At 48.0% G+C, this 18,989-nt stretch overlaps 1 protein-coding gene across 6 annotated transcripts in view; it reads right to left on the reverse strand.

Moving 5' to 3' along the window:
* Positions 1-18,989, reverse strand: part of FAM193A (family with sequence similarity 193 member A) — a 163,921-nt gene that overhangs the window by 62,254 nt on the left and 82,678 nt on the right. For 3 of the 6 annotated variants that reach the window (XM_047094164.1, XM_047094162.1, XM_047094163.1), the window contains 3 exons: positions 5,744-5,901; positions 5,045-5,212; positions 1,332-1,566 (listed from right to left, as the gene is read on the reverse strand). In XM_047094164.1, the coding sequence (XP_046950120.1) occupies positions 1,332-1,566; positions 5,045-5,212; positions 5,744-5,901 (561 nt within the window). Of the gene's footprint in view, positions 1-1,331; positions 1,567-1,826; positions 4,643-5,044; positions 5,213-5,743; positions 5,902-18,989 lie in introns of those variants that run through there. The other 3 variants (XM_047094167.1, XM_047094165.1, XM_047094168.1) reach the window with 2 other exon arrangements.

The following is an 18,989-nucleotide window of genomic DNA, read 5'->3' on the forward strand; positions in this document are numbered from 1 at the left end:
AATCGCATCTTGAAGCAGAGACTCTGCCCCTCCCACTCAGCAGTCCTTTTCTCACAACACAAGCTCTCCTCGAAGATGCAGGGAGTCACTTACAGGAATGGCAAGGTCTACCACAGGAATGCTTGAGGAAGTCCGTGAACCCCCTGAAATTACTTGCCAAATTGCGTGCCTGTAAATTTCTCTAGCAGGAAGCTCTACCAACTTTAGAGTCACGTAAAGACCATTACATTTAAAACTTTAGGGATTACTGATTACTATACTTGTTTCAAAATGTAGTTCTACCCATGAGAAAGTACTCAAAACTAGCCCAATGAAGTATCATTTAAATTTTCTTCTAATGTTTATTATTTTGAGAGAGAGAGAGAGAGCGTGAGCAGGGGAGGGACAGAGAGAGAGGGAGACACAGAATCCGAAACAGGCTCCAGGCTCTGAGCTGTCAGCACAGAGCCCGACGCGGAGCTGGAACTCACGAACCATGAGATCGTGACCTGAGCCGAAGTCGGATGCTTAACTGACTGAGCCACCCAGGCGCCCCTGAAGTATCATTTAATAATAAAATTTAGGTGATGAGCAACAGCTCCACAGACTATCAGCAAATTGCTATTTCTGTAACAGTCCAGAAAGCATGAATGGCTGGTCTCTTGGGTACCATGGTCTCCTTCCAACTGGCAGCTGCGCTGACTGCCAGAGTTGACCGAAGGCACTCATCTCCAGCTTAGCTGGTTTCCAGTAACTGTACTTCCACTATGTGCCTCTTTCTACCCACCTGTGTTAACTTACCTTTGTGAAGTGGTCAGAAAGGACACTCCTTTTTAGCACTACCAGACAGGGATGTGGGCGGGGTGGTGTTCTCACTTGTTTCTGTGAACCCATCCTTAACCCATGGTTGGACTGGGCAATCAATGACCGAAAGCCACAGGGCTGTCAGCAAGTGCCCTCTACAGGACTCATGCTCTGCGTGTGCACACTGACAGCAGAGTTAACAACTCAAGACAGAAGCCATCTCTCTTTCTTTTCCGTTAATGCACACACAGGTCCTAACCTCATATGGTCCCCATCGCTCCCTCCCTAGGCCTCAAGGCCTCCAAAGAGCATTCCTATGATGTGTCGCCCGGATATCAATTCACACAACACTTTTATCCCACGGCAAAGTCCAGAGAGAAGAGAAAAGGGAGAGGAATCAGGTTCTCTCCTACATGCCTGAACACCGCCAAGCAGGAGCCCGTGACGGTGCATGCGATCAACACACAAGCCTCACAGCTTCACACGACCACAGCCCTTCTCCACAGCTCTCCCCAGCAGAACCAGAGAAAGGCAGCTTTCCCTCTTACCAGCGTGCCAAGGAAGGTGCTGATTGTGCGTGCCGCCTGGCAGAGGGCACCGTACTCTTCGAGAAGGAGGGAGATGAACTGGTGTGCCTGTGGAGGGCCCTGCAGGGCAGACGGGGCTTTCACTTTGGATGCAGCCGACAGCTGCCGGAGGAGTCGGACCTTCATCTCCAGCACATACTCTCTGGCCTGTTGTTCCAACCGCTGGTACAGCTGGTAAGGGTCCCTCTCACAGAGCCTGCGCAGAGAAGAGAGAGTCACCACTCACCCGTATCCCATCCACACAAGGCCCTCCTTGGAACTGTTCTACCAGCAACGTCCCGGAGCCTTTGCACAGGCACCCGCCCGACGACAGAAACAGCAGCCATCTTCTCAACCACCTGTGAGAGGGGCCGTCACCCCACTCAACAGAGAGGAACCCAGGCACAGAAAGCATCGAGAACTCCAAAGTCACCAGCTAATGGACCAAAAAAACCCCAGTATTTACTCAGAGCTTACCCTGCACTAGCACTGGCTCGCACATGTACTGACTCAGCTGATCACTGAGTTCATCCCTCAGCCAAACACAGAAGTCCACACGGGCTGGGTAAAAGGCTGGAACTCACAGAACCAGCAGGTGGCAGTGCTTATACACGGGCACCGCAGCAGCTGTCTTGGGAGGGATGTGCTTTCTCAACCACAAGACTACCTAAAAACACAGGAGGCTGAAGACAATTAATTTTCAATGCCCGTACGTTAGGTGAAAAGCGACGATCCCAGCAGAAGTGATACCTGGCTTGGAGGACTAACGCAGACTATTCTGTCCTTTCTATGAATTCGGTATACAATCCAAATGGGCTTATTATTTTTATAATCAGAGGACACTGTCGAAACAATACATCCCTTTTTAAATTATCCCACCAAAAAACCCAAAGAAGCGTATAAAATAAAATCTCTAAAATGAGGAGCAGGGAAAAAATTAATAAGGGCCTTTCCACTGGGCCACAATAGCAGTTAACATTTTTATGAACTTCTTTCCTAACTTGTAGATAATCTACTTGTAAAGTGGCCGTTCCTCTTAAGTATGAGCTTCTGAGGAGCCTGCAGACAGAAACCCAGGATCACTGGGGTGACGACAGTATCTGTCTGTGACCCGCCACCAGGAGGAAGCACTCTGAGGCCAGTGCTTCATTAGACACAAGTTGTAAAACATATTAGGCCACAGTTCCTGGACTTTACATAATGGATCCTTTCACCTTCTGGGCACCACGTTTGGTCCAAAGGGAAGAATGTAGTAAGTTGCCATCTATTTCAGTTTTAAATTAGCGCACCACCTGAGTTGCAAAGACAAGAACCAAGTGAAACCCAGCGATGAAACATGGGAAGCCTTATACACAATGTGGCTAGAGAAACAATAAAAACTGATGGGACTCCCACTGAGGCCAGTATGTTTCAGACAGACAGTTTCTTAATTTCCAGTACAACAACTGTCCTGTGAAACGGAATGCATTTCGTGTGTTAAATGGACACCACAGAAGACTCAAATGACAGAGGAACAATCAAACTTATAGGGAGACTGGATGCCTCTTAACATGGAGAACTGTACATCTGTTTTACTTTATGTCTCTGTCCCTCTCTGTATTCTACAAATTTAATGAAATGGCCATGGGGTACTCCTGCAAGTAGACTTTTTAAAAACCGTATGACCAAGAGGCAGGAATACGCTGAAGATGCGGGCAGCTCATTCATACATACAGTCAACAAGCACGGGCGCCCCTGTGTGCTGAAGGTTATTCTAACCCGTCAAACCGCAGCAGTGAGGAAGCCAAGTAAAGAAACTCTCCGCCCACGTGACGCTTATGGCACGTGCCTATATATGATGGAATTCTAGGTAACAGCAGTAACGTAATAAGAAAGAAGGCAAGGGGAGGAATAGTGATGGCAGGGAGGCGCCTCAGATCTTAGGGTGGCCTCTTTGAGGTTACTCCGAAAAGTAATGTGAACAACTGAAGGGAGGAAAAACAACCCCGAGGAAGCAAGAACAATGCAGACAGAAGAGCAAATGCAAAGGTCCTGGAGCAGGAGCGAGTGTGGCCAGGAGAGGAATGACGGGAGCCAGCACAGCTGGAATGCAGTGACTAACTAACAGTATGAGAGTGGCGCAGAGCAGGACCATGCAGGACGCTGGGGGCCACGGAAAGGAGGAAAGGATTATCGTCACCAGCTGTACAGGCATCACACACATCCCTCTCCTGATGTGTGTCGGCACATAACCAACAAAAACAGCAGTGTTCCTGGATGCAAGGACTGGGGGAAATACGGTTATCCGATATATACACTTCTAGATGGGGGCGTGAGATTTCCACATAACAGTATTATTTCACTCTTAGAGCAACACTGCGTCCCAAACCTTCACAATTCACAGTATTACCTTTGTAATTTCCATGGTAACATCTCTCACCACACTGTACCTGCTGGGTATTCTCCTTCAACTGCCTCGTTTGACTTTAGCCACTTCCTAAGCATTCACAGTGTATGAAGTCATGGGCCTGAGGTGCAGGTCATGTTTCTTCCTCATACTCACTTGGCAACCTAACTTCCAAAACAGGCACATACCACCCAGAACCGCCTCCTGGAACACAGGCCAAGCGCTAAACACACTGGCCGGATTCAACCACTAGTCAGTAGAACCCATGGCCAATCACTATTCCAGTCTCCACAGATAAACCGTACTCTACAGCAAACAAGGGTTTCCAAGACCCCCAAAGGTGTTGCATTCAAAATGTGAGAAAAAGAAAACAAAAGGAGAATCGATCCATGAAATGTCCAGCTCAAATGTATTCCTCTTATTCGGAACATGTCAAAAAAAGAGGAAAAAGATGCTACAAGCTCTAAGGAAGAATAAAAATTATGCCCACCTCAAGTTCTGTAGTGTCAGCGGGCACAAAGTGCTGCCGAACAACAGACGCCACGTGGTGAGCCACTCTTGTCTGAGAATCACCCACATGTCCAGGCCTGGCTACAGCAGGCCCTCTACTCACGCTTACACGCGTTCTCAAGCTGCCTGGCCTCACGGAAGCTTCTTCTCACCTTGACAGTGGGATAACTGCCTGTCCTGTCCTCCTTGGGTTAACTACATGCAAGAGTGCCTCCTGAGGAAGTGCTTAGATCACCCCCGGCACAGAAAGTACTCAAAAAGCAGTGTTATGGTCTGTCTCAGCGCTAAGAAATGAAAGAAACATGTCAACTCATTTTTCTTTTTTTATTATACAGACAAGAGGTATTTCATCAGAATTAGAATTGGAAACTTGGGGCGCCTGGGTGGCTCAGTCAGTTAAGCGTCTGACTTCAGCTCAGGTCACGATCTCACGGTCCGTGGGTTCGAGCCCCGCATCGGGCTCTGGGCTGATGGCTCAGAGCCTGGAGGCTGCTTCCGATTCTGTGTCTCCCTCTCTCCCTGTCCCTCCCCCACTCATGCTCTGTCTCTCTCTGTCTCAAAAATAAATAAACGTTAAAAAAATTAAAAAAAAAAAAAAAGAATTGGAAACTTTACCCAGCAGGTGTGCTTTTTGGCAGTCTGTCTGCTGAAGACTGGCAGTGCCCCTGGGGCCGGGCCAAGCACGCACGGCCGAGCTCACTAGGTCCTGGAAGGAGACCCCCCCCCCCCCACCGCAAGCAGAGAGGAGGCTTCCCCGCAACAGGTGAGGGAGGGACATGACACAGGGGGCAACGTGTACCTATCCACGAGCTCCTTCACCCCCTCCTTGTCCGGCACGAGACTCTGGTCTTGGTCGTCCGCCAGCGGAGTCCCTGCCTGGCGGTAAATGCAGCGGACCATGTAGCGCACTTCTGACCAGTAGTTCTGCAGCTGCTGGGGCTCCCGGTCTGTGTCTGCCGAAATCTCTCTGTTAGAGGGCACAAGAGCAAGGAGGTCAGGGTTAGCGCAGGGTCGGTGTCGCCCTTCACCCTCCAGACAGCCCAAGGGGGGGGGGGGGGCCACCCCGACTGCCGCCGTGGCCCCAGGTGCCCACAGCGGCCGGTCCCCGGACCCTGGACCGCTGTCCCGGGGCCCCTCCTTGCACGACGCGAGCTAACGCACCTGGCCTCCCGCATAGGGAACGCAGAGGCTCCCCAGGCAGCTCTCACTCCCCATGAAGCCCCCGCTACCCACCCACCCCCGCCCCGTCCCGCCCTCCGCGCGGCCGCTGTGGCTGCGGTCCCGAGCCCCCTAAGCCCCGGCTTCTCTTCCCCTCTGCCCCGCAGGCAGCAGCCGCAGTGCCGGCCTGCCCAGCGTCCTGGGGCAGGGGGGCGGCTCTCGCGCTCCTCACCCCGCTTCGCCTCGCCCCGCCTCGCCCCGCCTCGCCCCGCCCCGCCCCGCCCCGCCCCGCCTCGCCTCGCCTCGCCCCCTCCCACCCCACCCCCCGGGGCACCCGTACCTGCGCTCGCTGCAGGCCTCGCAAGCACACGCGGCGTCCGAGGGGGCGGCGCCCAGCCCGGCCGAGGGCAGCGTCTGTGCGCCGAGGGCCAGCCTCCCGCCGCCCGCCTCCGGCTGCGAGCCGCTGAGAGGGGAGTGAAGAAGAAAGTCTTGGCCCTGCTTGAAAAAGAGAACAGGACAGACCATGTTCAAACGTTCACGGCACAAATTTGTGACCAACGCGTCAGAAAAAGGCCTTGGAGAAACAGACTGAAACCTAGACGCTGACGAGATCCCCAATGGCCTCACCTGGGCGACTCTCCCTGACACCCAAGACCTTTGCAACTGACTGTCGCGCCTTCAGACGTGCCACCTGATCCCGGGAAGGCCGTCCGAAAACGTCGCTCATTCTCCAGAGAAGAGCAGCTCCAGCCCCGCACGCGCGCCGGGCCGGCCCCCACCCGTGGGACGGCGCTCGGGGCGCAGCCGGTGGCCCCAGCCGGGAGCCCGCCGGAAGTAGCCGGAAGTGGCTGCGCCGCGGGTTCTGAGGGACGGGAGGCTGGAGAAGCGAGCGTTCCGGGCAGAGGCGGCGGGATGAAGCGGGCTCCGACCCCCGTGACTGGACACCCAACGGCCACTCCAGGGGACAGAAATGCGACCTTTACGCCCTCCCCGGGCCCTCTCCGGTCTTGGGACGTGACCCCAACACCCACCCAGCTGGCACCCTGTCCCTCGATGACGGGACCTGAGAAGGACCCTGGTACGATGTGGGAAGTGGGCTCCTGTCTGAGAGCGGATGACCCCTGCCCCCCCCCCCCCAGCAAGAAAGGGCACCAACAGGGCAGCCGGCCCCACGGCCATCGCCCGCACAGCTGAGGGGAGGGGCAGAGCCGCGGGAGGGGCGCTGAAGGGAGTGCGCACGCGCGAACACCGGGCCGCAAGCCCTCCCTCGCGGGCTGTGGCGTCTGCGGGCAGACCCGTGGGGCACCTCCTGGGCTGGCTACCGGGGGGAGCACAGAACGCCGGGCCTATCGTGCGGCCCCTGGAGTCCGGGCACCCGGCGGGGCGCAGCAGGAGCCAGGGGCGGGCCAGCACTGAGGGCGGGGGCAAGCGGGACTGCGGGCTGTCTCACAGAGTCCGCCGCACACAGTCCCGTGCCAAGTCCCAACCGTGGCCTAGGGGGGCGGCTGTCACCAAGGAGGACCACGGACAGCCCGGCAAAGGGCAGAGGACCTGAAAATGAGGCCATTCTAATACCACAGCGACGGGAAAGGCCTGAAAAGGGTCCACAGGTCCGCAGGCGGTGCTGGCGGAAGCAGGCTGCCCCCCAAGGACAGCAGGTCCGTGCCCCTCGCGGAGGAGGTCTCCTCGCTCCTCCACCCCCATCGAACCCAACAGCAAGGCTGCCGCGCGACTCCAAGCCTCAGCGGATGCACGACCCGAGCCCAACCAGGCCACGCCCCGTCACCTGTGCCCGCCGACCCGACCCGACCCGACCGCGGCGGCTGCGCCCGTGCCCACGGCTCCTCTGCAAGTAGCAGCCAGGGTGGTGGCTGCAGCAAGAGAGACCCTGTCACCTCCCCGCACAGAACTTCCATACCAGCTAGGAACAGACTCTAACTATCTCAACACAGTCCTCTAGCCTTCCCAGGGCACACTGTTGCCCTCCCGTCACCGTACTTGTTCTCGGCCTGGAGCGCTAACCCCCTAGCCCTGTGAATGGCCTGGCAGACGGACAGAGTCCTAGCAGGCACACCTCAGCAGAGAAACGGGGGAGCCAGGGGTCAACCTTTGGCCTCTGGGCCCCAAATGCACCCTTGCCTCCGGGGTCTGTGTGGGAGCAGCCCCGGCAAACACGCCTCCCCAGCTGCTGGCGCCGAGCGGAGCCTTGCCGGCAGGGGGCGCCGGAGGGACACTGCGGAGGCAGGGGCTCTTTCCGCCAGCCCCTCGGAGAAGCGAGGTGGACTGAGCGCCGCCAGCTCCCCCTCGAGCCCACCTGACGCGCCCTGCAGCTCCTCAGCAGCTGTTCCGCTACCCGGAGAGCCTCTTCCCAGGGGGTCGGTCCTGCCTGGCGTCGTCTCCCTAAGCTGCGTGGTAGTGGCTGCCCCCTAGATGTGCCACTGCTGGATTCTTTTGCGTTCCCTTCCCAGATGTGGCTAGTTGATCTGTTACACTTGGCTCTCCACGCAAAAGTGCCCCTGTTCAAACTACTGGTGTGGGTGCCCATCTCCTGACCTTGATCACCCCTGTTAATCTCTTATATCACAAACTGCTCTTTGAAATCCTGGTGTCTCCCTTGTTTTCCTGTTGTTGTCGCTGTGTTGTTTTTCACCTGTCTTCATCACTGGAAGCTCAGTTCCACAAGAGTGGGACCCTTTCCGTCCTGCTCACTGCTGTGCACTAGCACCTGACACACAGGACAGACTCCGAACAGCAGCCAAGAACCCGAAAAGTAACATTTCCTGGTGACAAGGGATGAAATGAGGCCTTTTAAAATAGCACATGCCCATACAGTAAATCCTTAAATGTGCCACCTTGTAGTGCTCATCTTACACAGATTTAACTTCTGTCCAAATCTAACACAGTTTAAGAGAATACAACAAAATCCAGCACTCAACAAGGGAAAATGCACAATGCCCAGCATCCAGTAACAAAACCAAGAAGAAAGAAAATATGACTCACAACCATGAGGGAAACCAATCAAGAGAAACAGAACCCAAAATAACGAAAATGATGCAACCAAGAGACAAGAATCTCAAACTGGTGATTATAAACTCTGTAAGTTTCAGAAAGTAGAGGAAAACAGAAAACACAAGGGCAGCAAGTGAAAATGTAAAAAATAAGCAAATGGAACTTCTAGAAATGAAAATATAAGCTGTCTTACAACAGAGTATCAATAAATCTCAAGTAATAATCCAAAATGAGGTACAGCAACAAGACTGAAAAAAAACAAACAAACGAAGCATTTCTAAAACAAAAGTCAAGATGTCTAACATGCAGGTAATGGCATCCCAGAATAAAAGGCTATATAAAGAAATAGCTGAAAACTTCCCACATTTGAGGAGACCATAAACTGGCATATCTTAAAAGCTCATCTAATCCCAAGCACAATTAACAGAAAGCAAACCACACCAAGGCACATCAGAGTGAAACTGCCAAAAAGCAACAATGGGGTGCAAATCGGAGAAGCAGGCAGAGGAAAACATCCCTTCTGCACACAGGAGCAAAGACAAGAATGGCAACATGCTTCCGACAGAAATAGGGAAGCCAGCAAAGAAATGACCAACAACCTAGCATTCTTAGCAAAAACAACTTTTTAAAATGAAGGCAAAGGAAAAGTTTTCAAACAAACAGCAGTTCCCCGGCACTACAGGAAACGTTAAAGGCAGAAGAGCGCAGGTGAATGGTGTGAAGAACACCAAGCTTATAAAGGGGAGTAGAGGGAAAGGACAAGGACTTTTCTCGTTTATTAAGTCTTTTAAAAAGATAATTAACTATTTAAAGCTAAAGTAATAAAAATGTACGGTAAACTCTATATTTGTATGAGAAAAGCAGATGACTATACAAACACTGGTGGAGCTCAGAGTACAACTTTTTAAGGCTCTTAACACTACATGTTAAGCATATAATATTCTTTGAAAGTAGAGGTTGAAAAGTTGAAGATACATATTGTGAATTCTGGAACCACTAAAAGTAATGAAACATAACAAAACCAAAAGGCAACCAACGGAACAGGAGAAGATATTTGCAAACAACGTATCAGATAACAGGGTTAGTGTCCAAAATCTATAAAGAACTTATCAAACTCGACACCCAAAACCAAATAATCCAGTGAAGAAATGGGCAGACGACATGAATAGACACTTCTCCAAAGAAGGCATCCAGATAGCCAACCGACACATGAAAAAATGCTCAACATCACTCATCATCAGGGAACTACAAATCAAAACCACGATGAGATACCCCATCACACCTGTCAGAATGGCTAACATTAACAACTCAGGCAACAACAGATGTTGGCAAGGATGCAGAGGAAGAAGATCTCTTTTGCATTGTTGGCGGGAATGCAAGCTGGTGCAGCCACTCTGGAAAACAGTATGGAGGTTCCTCAAAAAACTAGAACTACCCTACGACCCAGCAATTGCTCTACTAGGCATTTATCCAAAGGATACAGGTGTGCTGTTTCAAAGGGGCACATGCACCCCAATGTTTATAGCAGCACCATCAACAATAGCCAAAGTATGGAAAGAGCCCAAATGTCCATCGATGGATGAATGGATAAAGAAGATGTGGTATGTATGTGCGTGCGTGTGCGTGTGCGTGCGCACGCGTGCGCGCGCGCACACACACACACACACACACACACACACACACACACACACTGGAGTATTACTCGGCAATCAAAAAGAATGAAATCTTGCCATTTGCAACTATGTGGATGGAACTGGAGGGTATTATGCTAAGCGAAATTAGTGAGAGAAAAAAAATATATGACTTCCCTCATATATGAGGACTTTAAGATACAAAACAGATGAACATAAAAGAAGGGAAGCAAAAATAATATAAAAACAGGGAGGGTTGACAAACCATAAGAGACTCTTAAATATGGAGAACAAACAGAGGGTTACTGGAGGGGTTCTGGGAAGGGGGATGGGCTATATGGGGTAAGGGACATTAAGCAATCTACTCCTGAAATCAATGTTGCACTATATGCTAACTAACTTGAATGTGAATTAAAAAAATAAACTAAATTAAAAATTTTTTAAAAAGAAAAAAAATGAAACAAAGTAATAGGTAATAAGCCAAGAGGAGGTAAAATAGAATCATAAAAAGTATTCAACTAATCGAAAAGAAAAGAAGGAACAGGAAGGAAAGAGTAGCAAACAACAGACAGGAAAAAATAGAAAAAAAAAAAAAAGATGGTAGATTTATATCCAAACTTATCAATAATGACATGAAATAGAAATAGTTAAATTTTCCAACTGTTAGAAGATAGATTGGATTAAAAAACAAGATCCACTACGCTTTCTACAGCAGATTATAAAGACAAATTGGTTAAAAATTAAGGTTGGGAGACATACTGAATGCAAATACTAACCAAAAAAGGCTGGGTGGCTCCATGAGCCACCATACTAAAGCTGGCTTTAGTATGAGGAATGTTAGCAGCAATGAATGAAGGTTATGGTGATGATGAAGACAAAATTAATAATAATAACAACATGACTGATTTAACAAGAAGCAGTAACAGTGGTAAATAAGCATGCCAATAACAGAGCTCAAAATACATGGAGCAGGAATTAAAAGGAGAAATGCGTAGGGGCACCTGGGTGGCTCCGTTGGTTAAGTTCCAGACTTCAGCTCAGGTCATGATTTCACAGCTTGTGGGTTCGAGCCCCATGTTGGGCTCTGTGCTGACAGCTCAGACAGAGCCTGGAACCTGCTTCAGATTCTGTGTCTCCCTTTCTCTCTGCCCCTCCCCAGCTCATGCTCTGTCTCTCTCTGCCTCAAAAATAAATAAAAACATTTTTAAAAATTAAAAAAAAAAAAAAAGAAAAAGAACAAAGCCAGAGAACCTCTACATAATTTCATGACTTACTCTAAAAAGCTTAAGGAATCAAGACTTTTAAGGTACTAACAAAAGGATGAGTAATATATGTAAAGTGGAAGACAGAGTCCAGAAGTAGACCCATACATTCAGTACCAACTGATTTTTTACAATGATGCCAAGATAATTTAACCAGGAAAAATAGTATTTTCAGCAAATAGTTCTGAAACAAATGGATATCGACATGAAAAAAGGATGAACCTCAACCTTACTTTACAAAAGATACAAAATTTCACTCAAAATAGATCACAGATCAGGGCGCCTGGGTGGCTCAGTCGGTTAAGCGTCCAACTTTCACTCAGGTCATAATCTCACGATGCGGGGGTTTGAGCCCCACGTCGGGCTCTGTGCTGACAGCTCAAAGCGTGGAGCCTGTTTCAGATTCTGTGTCTCCCTCTCTCTCTGCCCCTCCCCCCACTCATGCACATGCTAGCTCACGTTCTCTCGCTCTCTGTCAAAAATAAATAAACATTAAAAAAAATAAACATTGTAAAAAATTTACAAAAGATACAAATTTCACTCAAAATGGATCCCAGATCGGGGCGCCGGGGTGGCTCAGTAGGTCAAGCGTCCGACTTCGGCTCAGGTCATGATCTCACGGTTCTTGGGTTCAAGCCCCACATCGGGCTCTGGGCTGACAGCCTGAAGCCTGCTTCAGATTCTGTGTCTCCCTCTCTCTCTGCCCCTCCCCTGCTCATGCTCGCTCGCTCGCTCTCTCTCTCAAAAATAAGTAAACATTTAAAATAAAAAAAAGGAGGGGAGGGTGGGTGATGGGCATTGAGGAGGGCACCTTTTGGGATGAGCACTGGGTGTTGTGTGGAAACCAATATGACAATAAACTTCATATATTGAAAAAAAATAAAATAAAATAATTAAATTAAATTAAATTTAAAAAAGGATCACAGATCAAATATATGGGCTCAAAACAGAAGTCATTTAGAAAAAACCACAGGGCTGGGGCGCCTGGGTGGCGCAGTCGGTTAAGCGTCCGACCTCAGCCAGGCCACGATCTCGCGGTCCGTGAGTTCGAGCCCCGCGTCAGGCTCTGGGCTGATGGCTTGGAGCCTGTTTCCGATTCTGTGTCTCCCTCTCTCTCTGCCCCTCCCCGGTTCATGCTCTGTCTCTCTCTGTCCCAAAAATAAATAAACATTGAAAAAAAAATTAAAAAAAAAAAAAAAAAAAGAAAAAACCACAGGGCAAAAAAATCTTTATAAGCTTGGGTAGCAAAGATTACTTACATAGAACACAAAAAACCCAAATCACTTAAAAATCGATAAACTGGGGGCTCCTGGCTCGGTCAGTTAAGCATCCAACTCTTGATTTCAGCTCAGGTCATGATCTCAAGGTCGTGGGATCAAGCCCCATGTTGGGCTCCATGCTGAGTGTACAGCCTGCTTGGGATTCTCTCTCTGCCCCTCCCTCGCTTGGATGTGCGCACGCCCATGTGTGTTCTCTCTCTCTCTCTCTCTCTCTCAAAATAAATTATTTTTAAAACATTGATAGAAATTTAAAATTCTGCTTTTCAAAGAATAGTGTTATACAATGAGAAGGCAAGCCACACACTGGGAGGAAATATTTGAAAAATATACCTGACGAAAGGCTTGTATTCAGAATATACTATAGAGATCTGTGACAATTCAATAATAATAAGACAAATAACCTAATTAAAAACAGGCAAAAGATTTGAAGAGCCACATCACCAAAGGGATACAGATGGAAAATAAGTACAAGAAAAGATGTTCATCAGGTCATTAAGAAAATACCAGTTAAAACCCTGAGATGCACTATAAAGCCACTAGAATGGCCACAATTAAGGACTGTGAATGTATCCAGCCTTGGTGAGGACACAGATTAACAGGAACTCTCATACGTGGCTGGAAAACAGTACAAGCACTTTGAAAAATTCCAAGACAGATCCTTAAAATGTTAACTACACCTAGCAATTCCACTCCTAAGTATTTAACAAGGAGAAATGAACTATGTCCACACAAAGACTTGTACTCAAATGTTACCAGTGGCTGTACCGTTAATAGCAAACCCAAAAAACATAAATGTCCTTTCACTGGTGAATGGATAAGGAATACTATTCGGAAATAAAAAAGAATTAACTATGGATATGTAAAACAACGGAGAGGAGTTTCAAAATCATTACATTAAGCAAGAAAAGCCAAAGACCACCACCTGGACGATATGTCTGTGAGGCTCAGTTCTGTCTGCCCAATCTGACAGCTCTGAGTGGTAGTGACAACCTGTATCAGCAACCACTCTCATGATGTTCACCATGAAGGAACTTTATATGTCTGTATTAGGAACCAAGACCCAACAGGGCAAACATTCAAGATACAAACAAATATTAGCAAACTCTTGAATGGCTGGTTTAAATTGAGACTATAGGCCTTGGTAAGACCCGCAGGCACATAACTGCTGGAGAATCAGGCTCCTTAGTATAAAATGCAAGACTTACGTTTTAATGACATATTTGAGAACACAGACACAATTGCTAATGTCCAGAATCAATAGGAAGGCTTTAAAATAATCAACCTTCGGGGTACCTGGGTGACTCAGTCAGTTGAGTATCCAGCTCTTGATTTCGGTTCACATCATAATCTCACAGTTCACAGGTTCAAGGCATGTATCAAGGCTCCCATGCTGACAGTGTAGAGCCTGCTTGAGATATTCTCTTCCTCCCTCCCTCCCTCCCTCTCTCTCTCTCTCTCCCCCTCCCCTGCTCGCTCATGCACTCTCTCCCAATAAATGAAAATAAAATAAAATAAACTTGTAAACAAAAAAACCAGTATTCATCTGCCAAGTAGTCTTCCTTGGGGCAGGATGCCTGAGCGTGACACAGACCTCTTCAAAGAAAACAATTTTGGGGGCACCTGGGTGGCTCAGTCCACTGAGTGTCCAACTTCAGCTCAAATCATGATCTCATGGTTTGTGGGTTTGAGCACCGCATCAGGCTCTGTGCTGACAGTTCAGAGCCTGGAACCTGCTTCAGATTCTCTGTCTCCCTCGCTCTCTACCCCTACCCCACTCATGCACGCGCGCACGCTCGCTCTCTCTCTCAAAAATAAACAGTAAAAAAAATTTTAATAAAAAAATTTTTAAAAATATAAAAATAAAGAGACAGATGAATGATTAACTGAAACCAAATTGCTAAATTCAACACAGGCCTGGTTCTGACTACTAAGGAGCAGACTGTTTTGAGTTAGGCCTATATCCTCACAGGTCTCTTTTTACAAAACACCTTGACCACCCCATCTCTCTGCCTGTCTGAATTTCTCCTGCACAGAGCAGGCCATACGTTCGTGGGTCTCTGCTTGGCCTCAGTGAAGAATGTTAAGCATTAAGATAACCTCTGTTCCTTCCTCAGTAGCCTTGACAAGCAGTGCACCCAGGCCCAGCAGGCCACAGAAGTCAGGAACAAGGCCCTCCCATACACAGCGGGCCCTCCAAAGATCTGAACATGCCCTCCCCCATTATCAGAATACAAACAAAATATTGTGAACTCTACTGTGCAGGAAGAGTATTTGTAAATGTTCTGAGGTCCTAAAACATTACCTTTGGATATAAATTAAAGGTAAGCTTGCTCCTTTCATTCAAAAACTATCCCTAGGGTCTATTATTCTGTGCTGAGCTTGTGCAGACACCCTGACTTTGGGGGGGGGGGGCGGGGGCGGGCAGGGAGACAGGAGCCAGGACAAAGTGGCTGTGGCTGGGGTGGATGCCTGCACGTGTCCAGTGGAAGGAACAGTGCACCTTGGGGCGGGGGGGAGTGTTGAGCCAAGTGGACACCCCGGAGGCCCAGCTTCTGCTGAGCCTATGCAGCCACCCTGACCCTTCCCAAGCAGCCCTGCCACCCTGTTCTCCTTGTCCAACACAGGGGGTGCTGCTGAGGGGGGCAATGTCTGCGCCTTCAACAGGGACTCAGGCCACAACCTGGACACCCTGACAGCTCACTGTTCTCATTTCTCAAGGAGACCACGTAAAAACCTTACCCACTCCCCAGTTTCTTCCCATCCTATGAAATCCAGTCTCCCTCTCAAAAAAAATGTTATAAAAAAGATTTCTGACAGTAATTTTCTCAACTTCCACGTTCCCCACCCCACCTTACTTGCACCCCTATGCAGCCTTGCCTGAGAATCCCATCTCAACAGAAAGATGAGTCTTCTAGAAAGAGATCCCAGGTCTCCCATCCTAGTGGGACCTCAGGGGTACCACCACTTCTCTGCCTTACTCTTTCCCACCCCCAAACAATTTCAAAGTCTGCCTACCCAATGCTAAGTGTGGGCAAGAATATGGTAACTGGAACTCAAAACACTACTGGCAGGGATAGAAACTGGAATGATCACTTGGGAAACTGCTATTATCTTATAAATGTAATAAACATTTGAATTACCTACAACCCAGCAATGCTACTGCATAAACAAACACCACGATAAGTAATTTTACATGTCAACTCAACTGGGCTAAGAGGTAACAGACAGCTAGTAAAACATTATTTTCGGGTGTGTTTGTGAGGGTGTCTCTGGAAGAGATGAGCATTTGAATTGGTAGACTGAATAAAAACGATCCCCTCACCAGTGAGGGTGGGTATCATCTGTTCTACTGAGGGTCACAGGACAAAAGGGGAAGGGCCAACTGACTCCCCGCTTCAGCTGAGACACCCCCGCCTCCTGCCTTCGGATGTCAGCAGTCCTGGTTCTCTGGCTTTCCAACTCAGACCAAGACTCACACCACTGTCCCCTGGTTTTCAGGCCTTTGGACTCAGACTGAATGACACCAGCAGCTTTCCTGGGTCTCCAGCCTGCAGGTAACAGACTGTGGGACTTCTTGGCCCCCATAACCACATGAGCCAATCCCTATAATAAATCTCCTTCTCTCTCCTTCCTTCCTTACCCTCTCTTCCTCCTCCCTTTTCTCTTTCCCTATCTCTCTCTCTCTCCCCCTCTCTCAATCCCTCTCTTTCCTGTCGGTTCTCTTTCTCTGGAAAATCCTAATCAACACACACTCTTAACAAAACCCTTACAAATGAGTAACTGGAGACAGGTATACAAATGCCCTGACAGCATTTTTAACAATCACTGATAATTGTAAAAAAAAAAAAAAAAAAGCAAAACTGTGTATCTTTCAACAAAATTACTGATGAATAAATTATATACAGTAACATTGAATTGTATGTGAATCACAGATGAATTACATCTGTGAATAAGTGCAGCTACCCAGACAGCATGAGGAATCTTATAAACAAAGACACAGAGGCAACATAAACATACACCATTTTCATAAAGATCAGAAATAAGCAAAATTAAATTATTAGAGATACACATATAGGCAATATAATTGTTACAGGAATTTTTAAATAAGGAATGATAAATATAAAATTCAAGGATGGTGGCTACCTCAGAAGGGGAGGAGGGAAGATGAGGAAGGCAAAACCCAGAAAGGTGCCTGAGTATCTGGAACGGCCTGGTTTAATGCTGGCTGGTGCTCATTTTACTACCCTTCATAACATGCTTATTATACACATATTCATACATAGCTGTCTCAACTATTATAACAAAAAATGAAATTTAATGGGGGGGGGGATGCCTCTCCCTGACTACCAGCTCTTTCCTTCCAGATTTAAATGCTCTCAGCCCCTCCTCCAGCTCCCCTTTCTCTCTGGATCTGCTCTCCCTGCCTTCACAGTCAAGCATCTTCAAAATCAGCACCTTAAGTTGACTTTCGCAGCTTCCTCACCAATACTTTTATTCTTCACACAGCTCAGTCTGGCTTCTACTCCCACACTTCCACTGACATGAATCTAGCAAAGGTCAGATACAATCTCTTTGTTGTCACATTCAACACTTGAGATCTTGTCTTGGTTAACTTTTTAAAATGTCTGTTAGGAGGACAGTTGCAGACACTCCTCCGTGGGTCTCTCCTGGTCTTGATGGATCTACCAGGGCTGTAAACCTCTGCCTATTCTCTCCTGTCCCTCCCCGCTGGGCCATTTCTCAGCATTTATGAAGCAGAGAACCTTGAGACAAAGTGCAGGAGTGCTTACTGCCCACTATAAAAATGACAGATCCGGGGGCGCCTGGGTGGCTCAGTCGGTTGAGCATCCGACTTCAGCTCAGGTCATGATCTCACAGTGTGTGAGTTCGAGCCCCGCGCCGGGCTCTGTGCTGACAGCTCAGAGCCTGGAGCCTGCTTTGGATGCTGTGTCTCCCTCTCTCTCTGCCCCTTCTCTGCTCATGCTCTGTCTTTCTCTGTCTCAAAAATAAATAAAAACATTTAAAAAAATTTTTTTAAAAAATGACAGATCCCCAAACTCAGTGCTCCTTCACCCTGACCAACATAAACTCACCGTACCCACAGCACGTACGTAGGCCTCTCCACTCCACAGACATGGGATTTGGGGAAGGGAAGAGAACAAGGGGGGTGGACATGCTCGTGATGGCTGCTGCACTGTGAGCAATAAAGTCTGCAGTCTCTGACCCAGGAGTCTCGTGTCCCCTCTAACAGCCATAAAAGAGTAAAAAAGTAGCTTATCACCTTCAAGTAGGGCAAAAAATCAAATCTCAGGCCCAACCACCACTGACCACACACATCATCCTTCAAATGACTACCTTCACTGGGCGCCTGGGTGGCTCAGCTGATGAAGCATCAACTTTTTATTTTAGCTCAGGTCATGATCTCGTGGTTCCTGAAGTTCCACTTCCTGAGATCGAGCCCTGTGCTGACAGTATAGAGCCTGCTTGGGATTCTCTGCCTCTCCCCTGCTCATGCACACTGTGCTCTGTCTCTCAAAATAAATAAATAAATAAATAAATAAATAAATAAATAAATAAATAAATAAAACAAACAAACAAACATTAAAACGACTGTCTTCACTGAGTTCTGGTTATCACACTTGCTTGTTTTTCTTTTTCTCTGATGTCTACTTTACATCTCTGTCTCAAATATCAGGTGTTCTCTAGAAGTGTCTCCTTAATATTCCACTTCTCACTCGGCCCACGATCTTGGGTGTTGTGCCAGTAACCAAGGTTGAGAAGGTGAGTAAAAGGCATCTGTGTGGAGTCTTTTAATGAGTGTTGCAGGACTACCCAGCAATACAGAAAACATCTGAGACAAACAGACTGTAAGTTGAAATTGCAACTCTTAGGAACAACAACAACAAAACATTGGGATTCCAGTTGAAAAAAGTAAGATCAAAGACCTGAGTCATAAAATAGGGGTCTTGCAATCTCCATTCAATTAGCAACTTAAAAAGTCAATTACATCTCTACTGACAAAGTTAGATGAGGAAGAATGTAGAAGGCCTCATTTAAAACAGAACAAGCAGGGGCGCCTTGGTGGCTCAATCACTTAAGTGTCTGCCTTCGACTCAGGTCATGATCTCACGGTTCATGGGTTCCAGCCCTGCATAGGGCTCTCTGCTCTCTCAACTCACTTCAGATCCTCTGTCCCTCTCTCTCTCTCTCTCTGCCCCTCTCCCACTTGCGTGCACGTGCTCTCTCTCAAAAATAAATAAATAAAAACTTAAAAACACTAAAATAGAATAGAATAAGCAAAAGTCAAATACCTAGGGGTAAACCTTTTTTTTTTTTTAAAGGAACAACGGTATAACACAGAAAAATATAAAACACTTATAAATGGGAAAAAATTCCATACTCAA

The sequence above is a fragment of the Lynx rufus genome, unplaced genomic scaffold (assembly GCF_022079265.1).
Source record: "Lynx rufus isolate CCGP_SWC_20201006 ecotype Redwood Valley unplaced genomic scaffold, mLynRuf1.p SCAF_38, whole genome shotgun sequence".
NCBI lineage: Eukaryota > Metazoa > Chordata > Mammalia > Carnivora > Felidae > Lynx > Lynx rufus.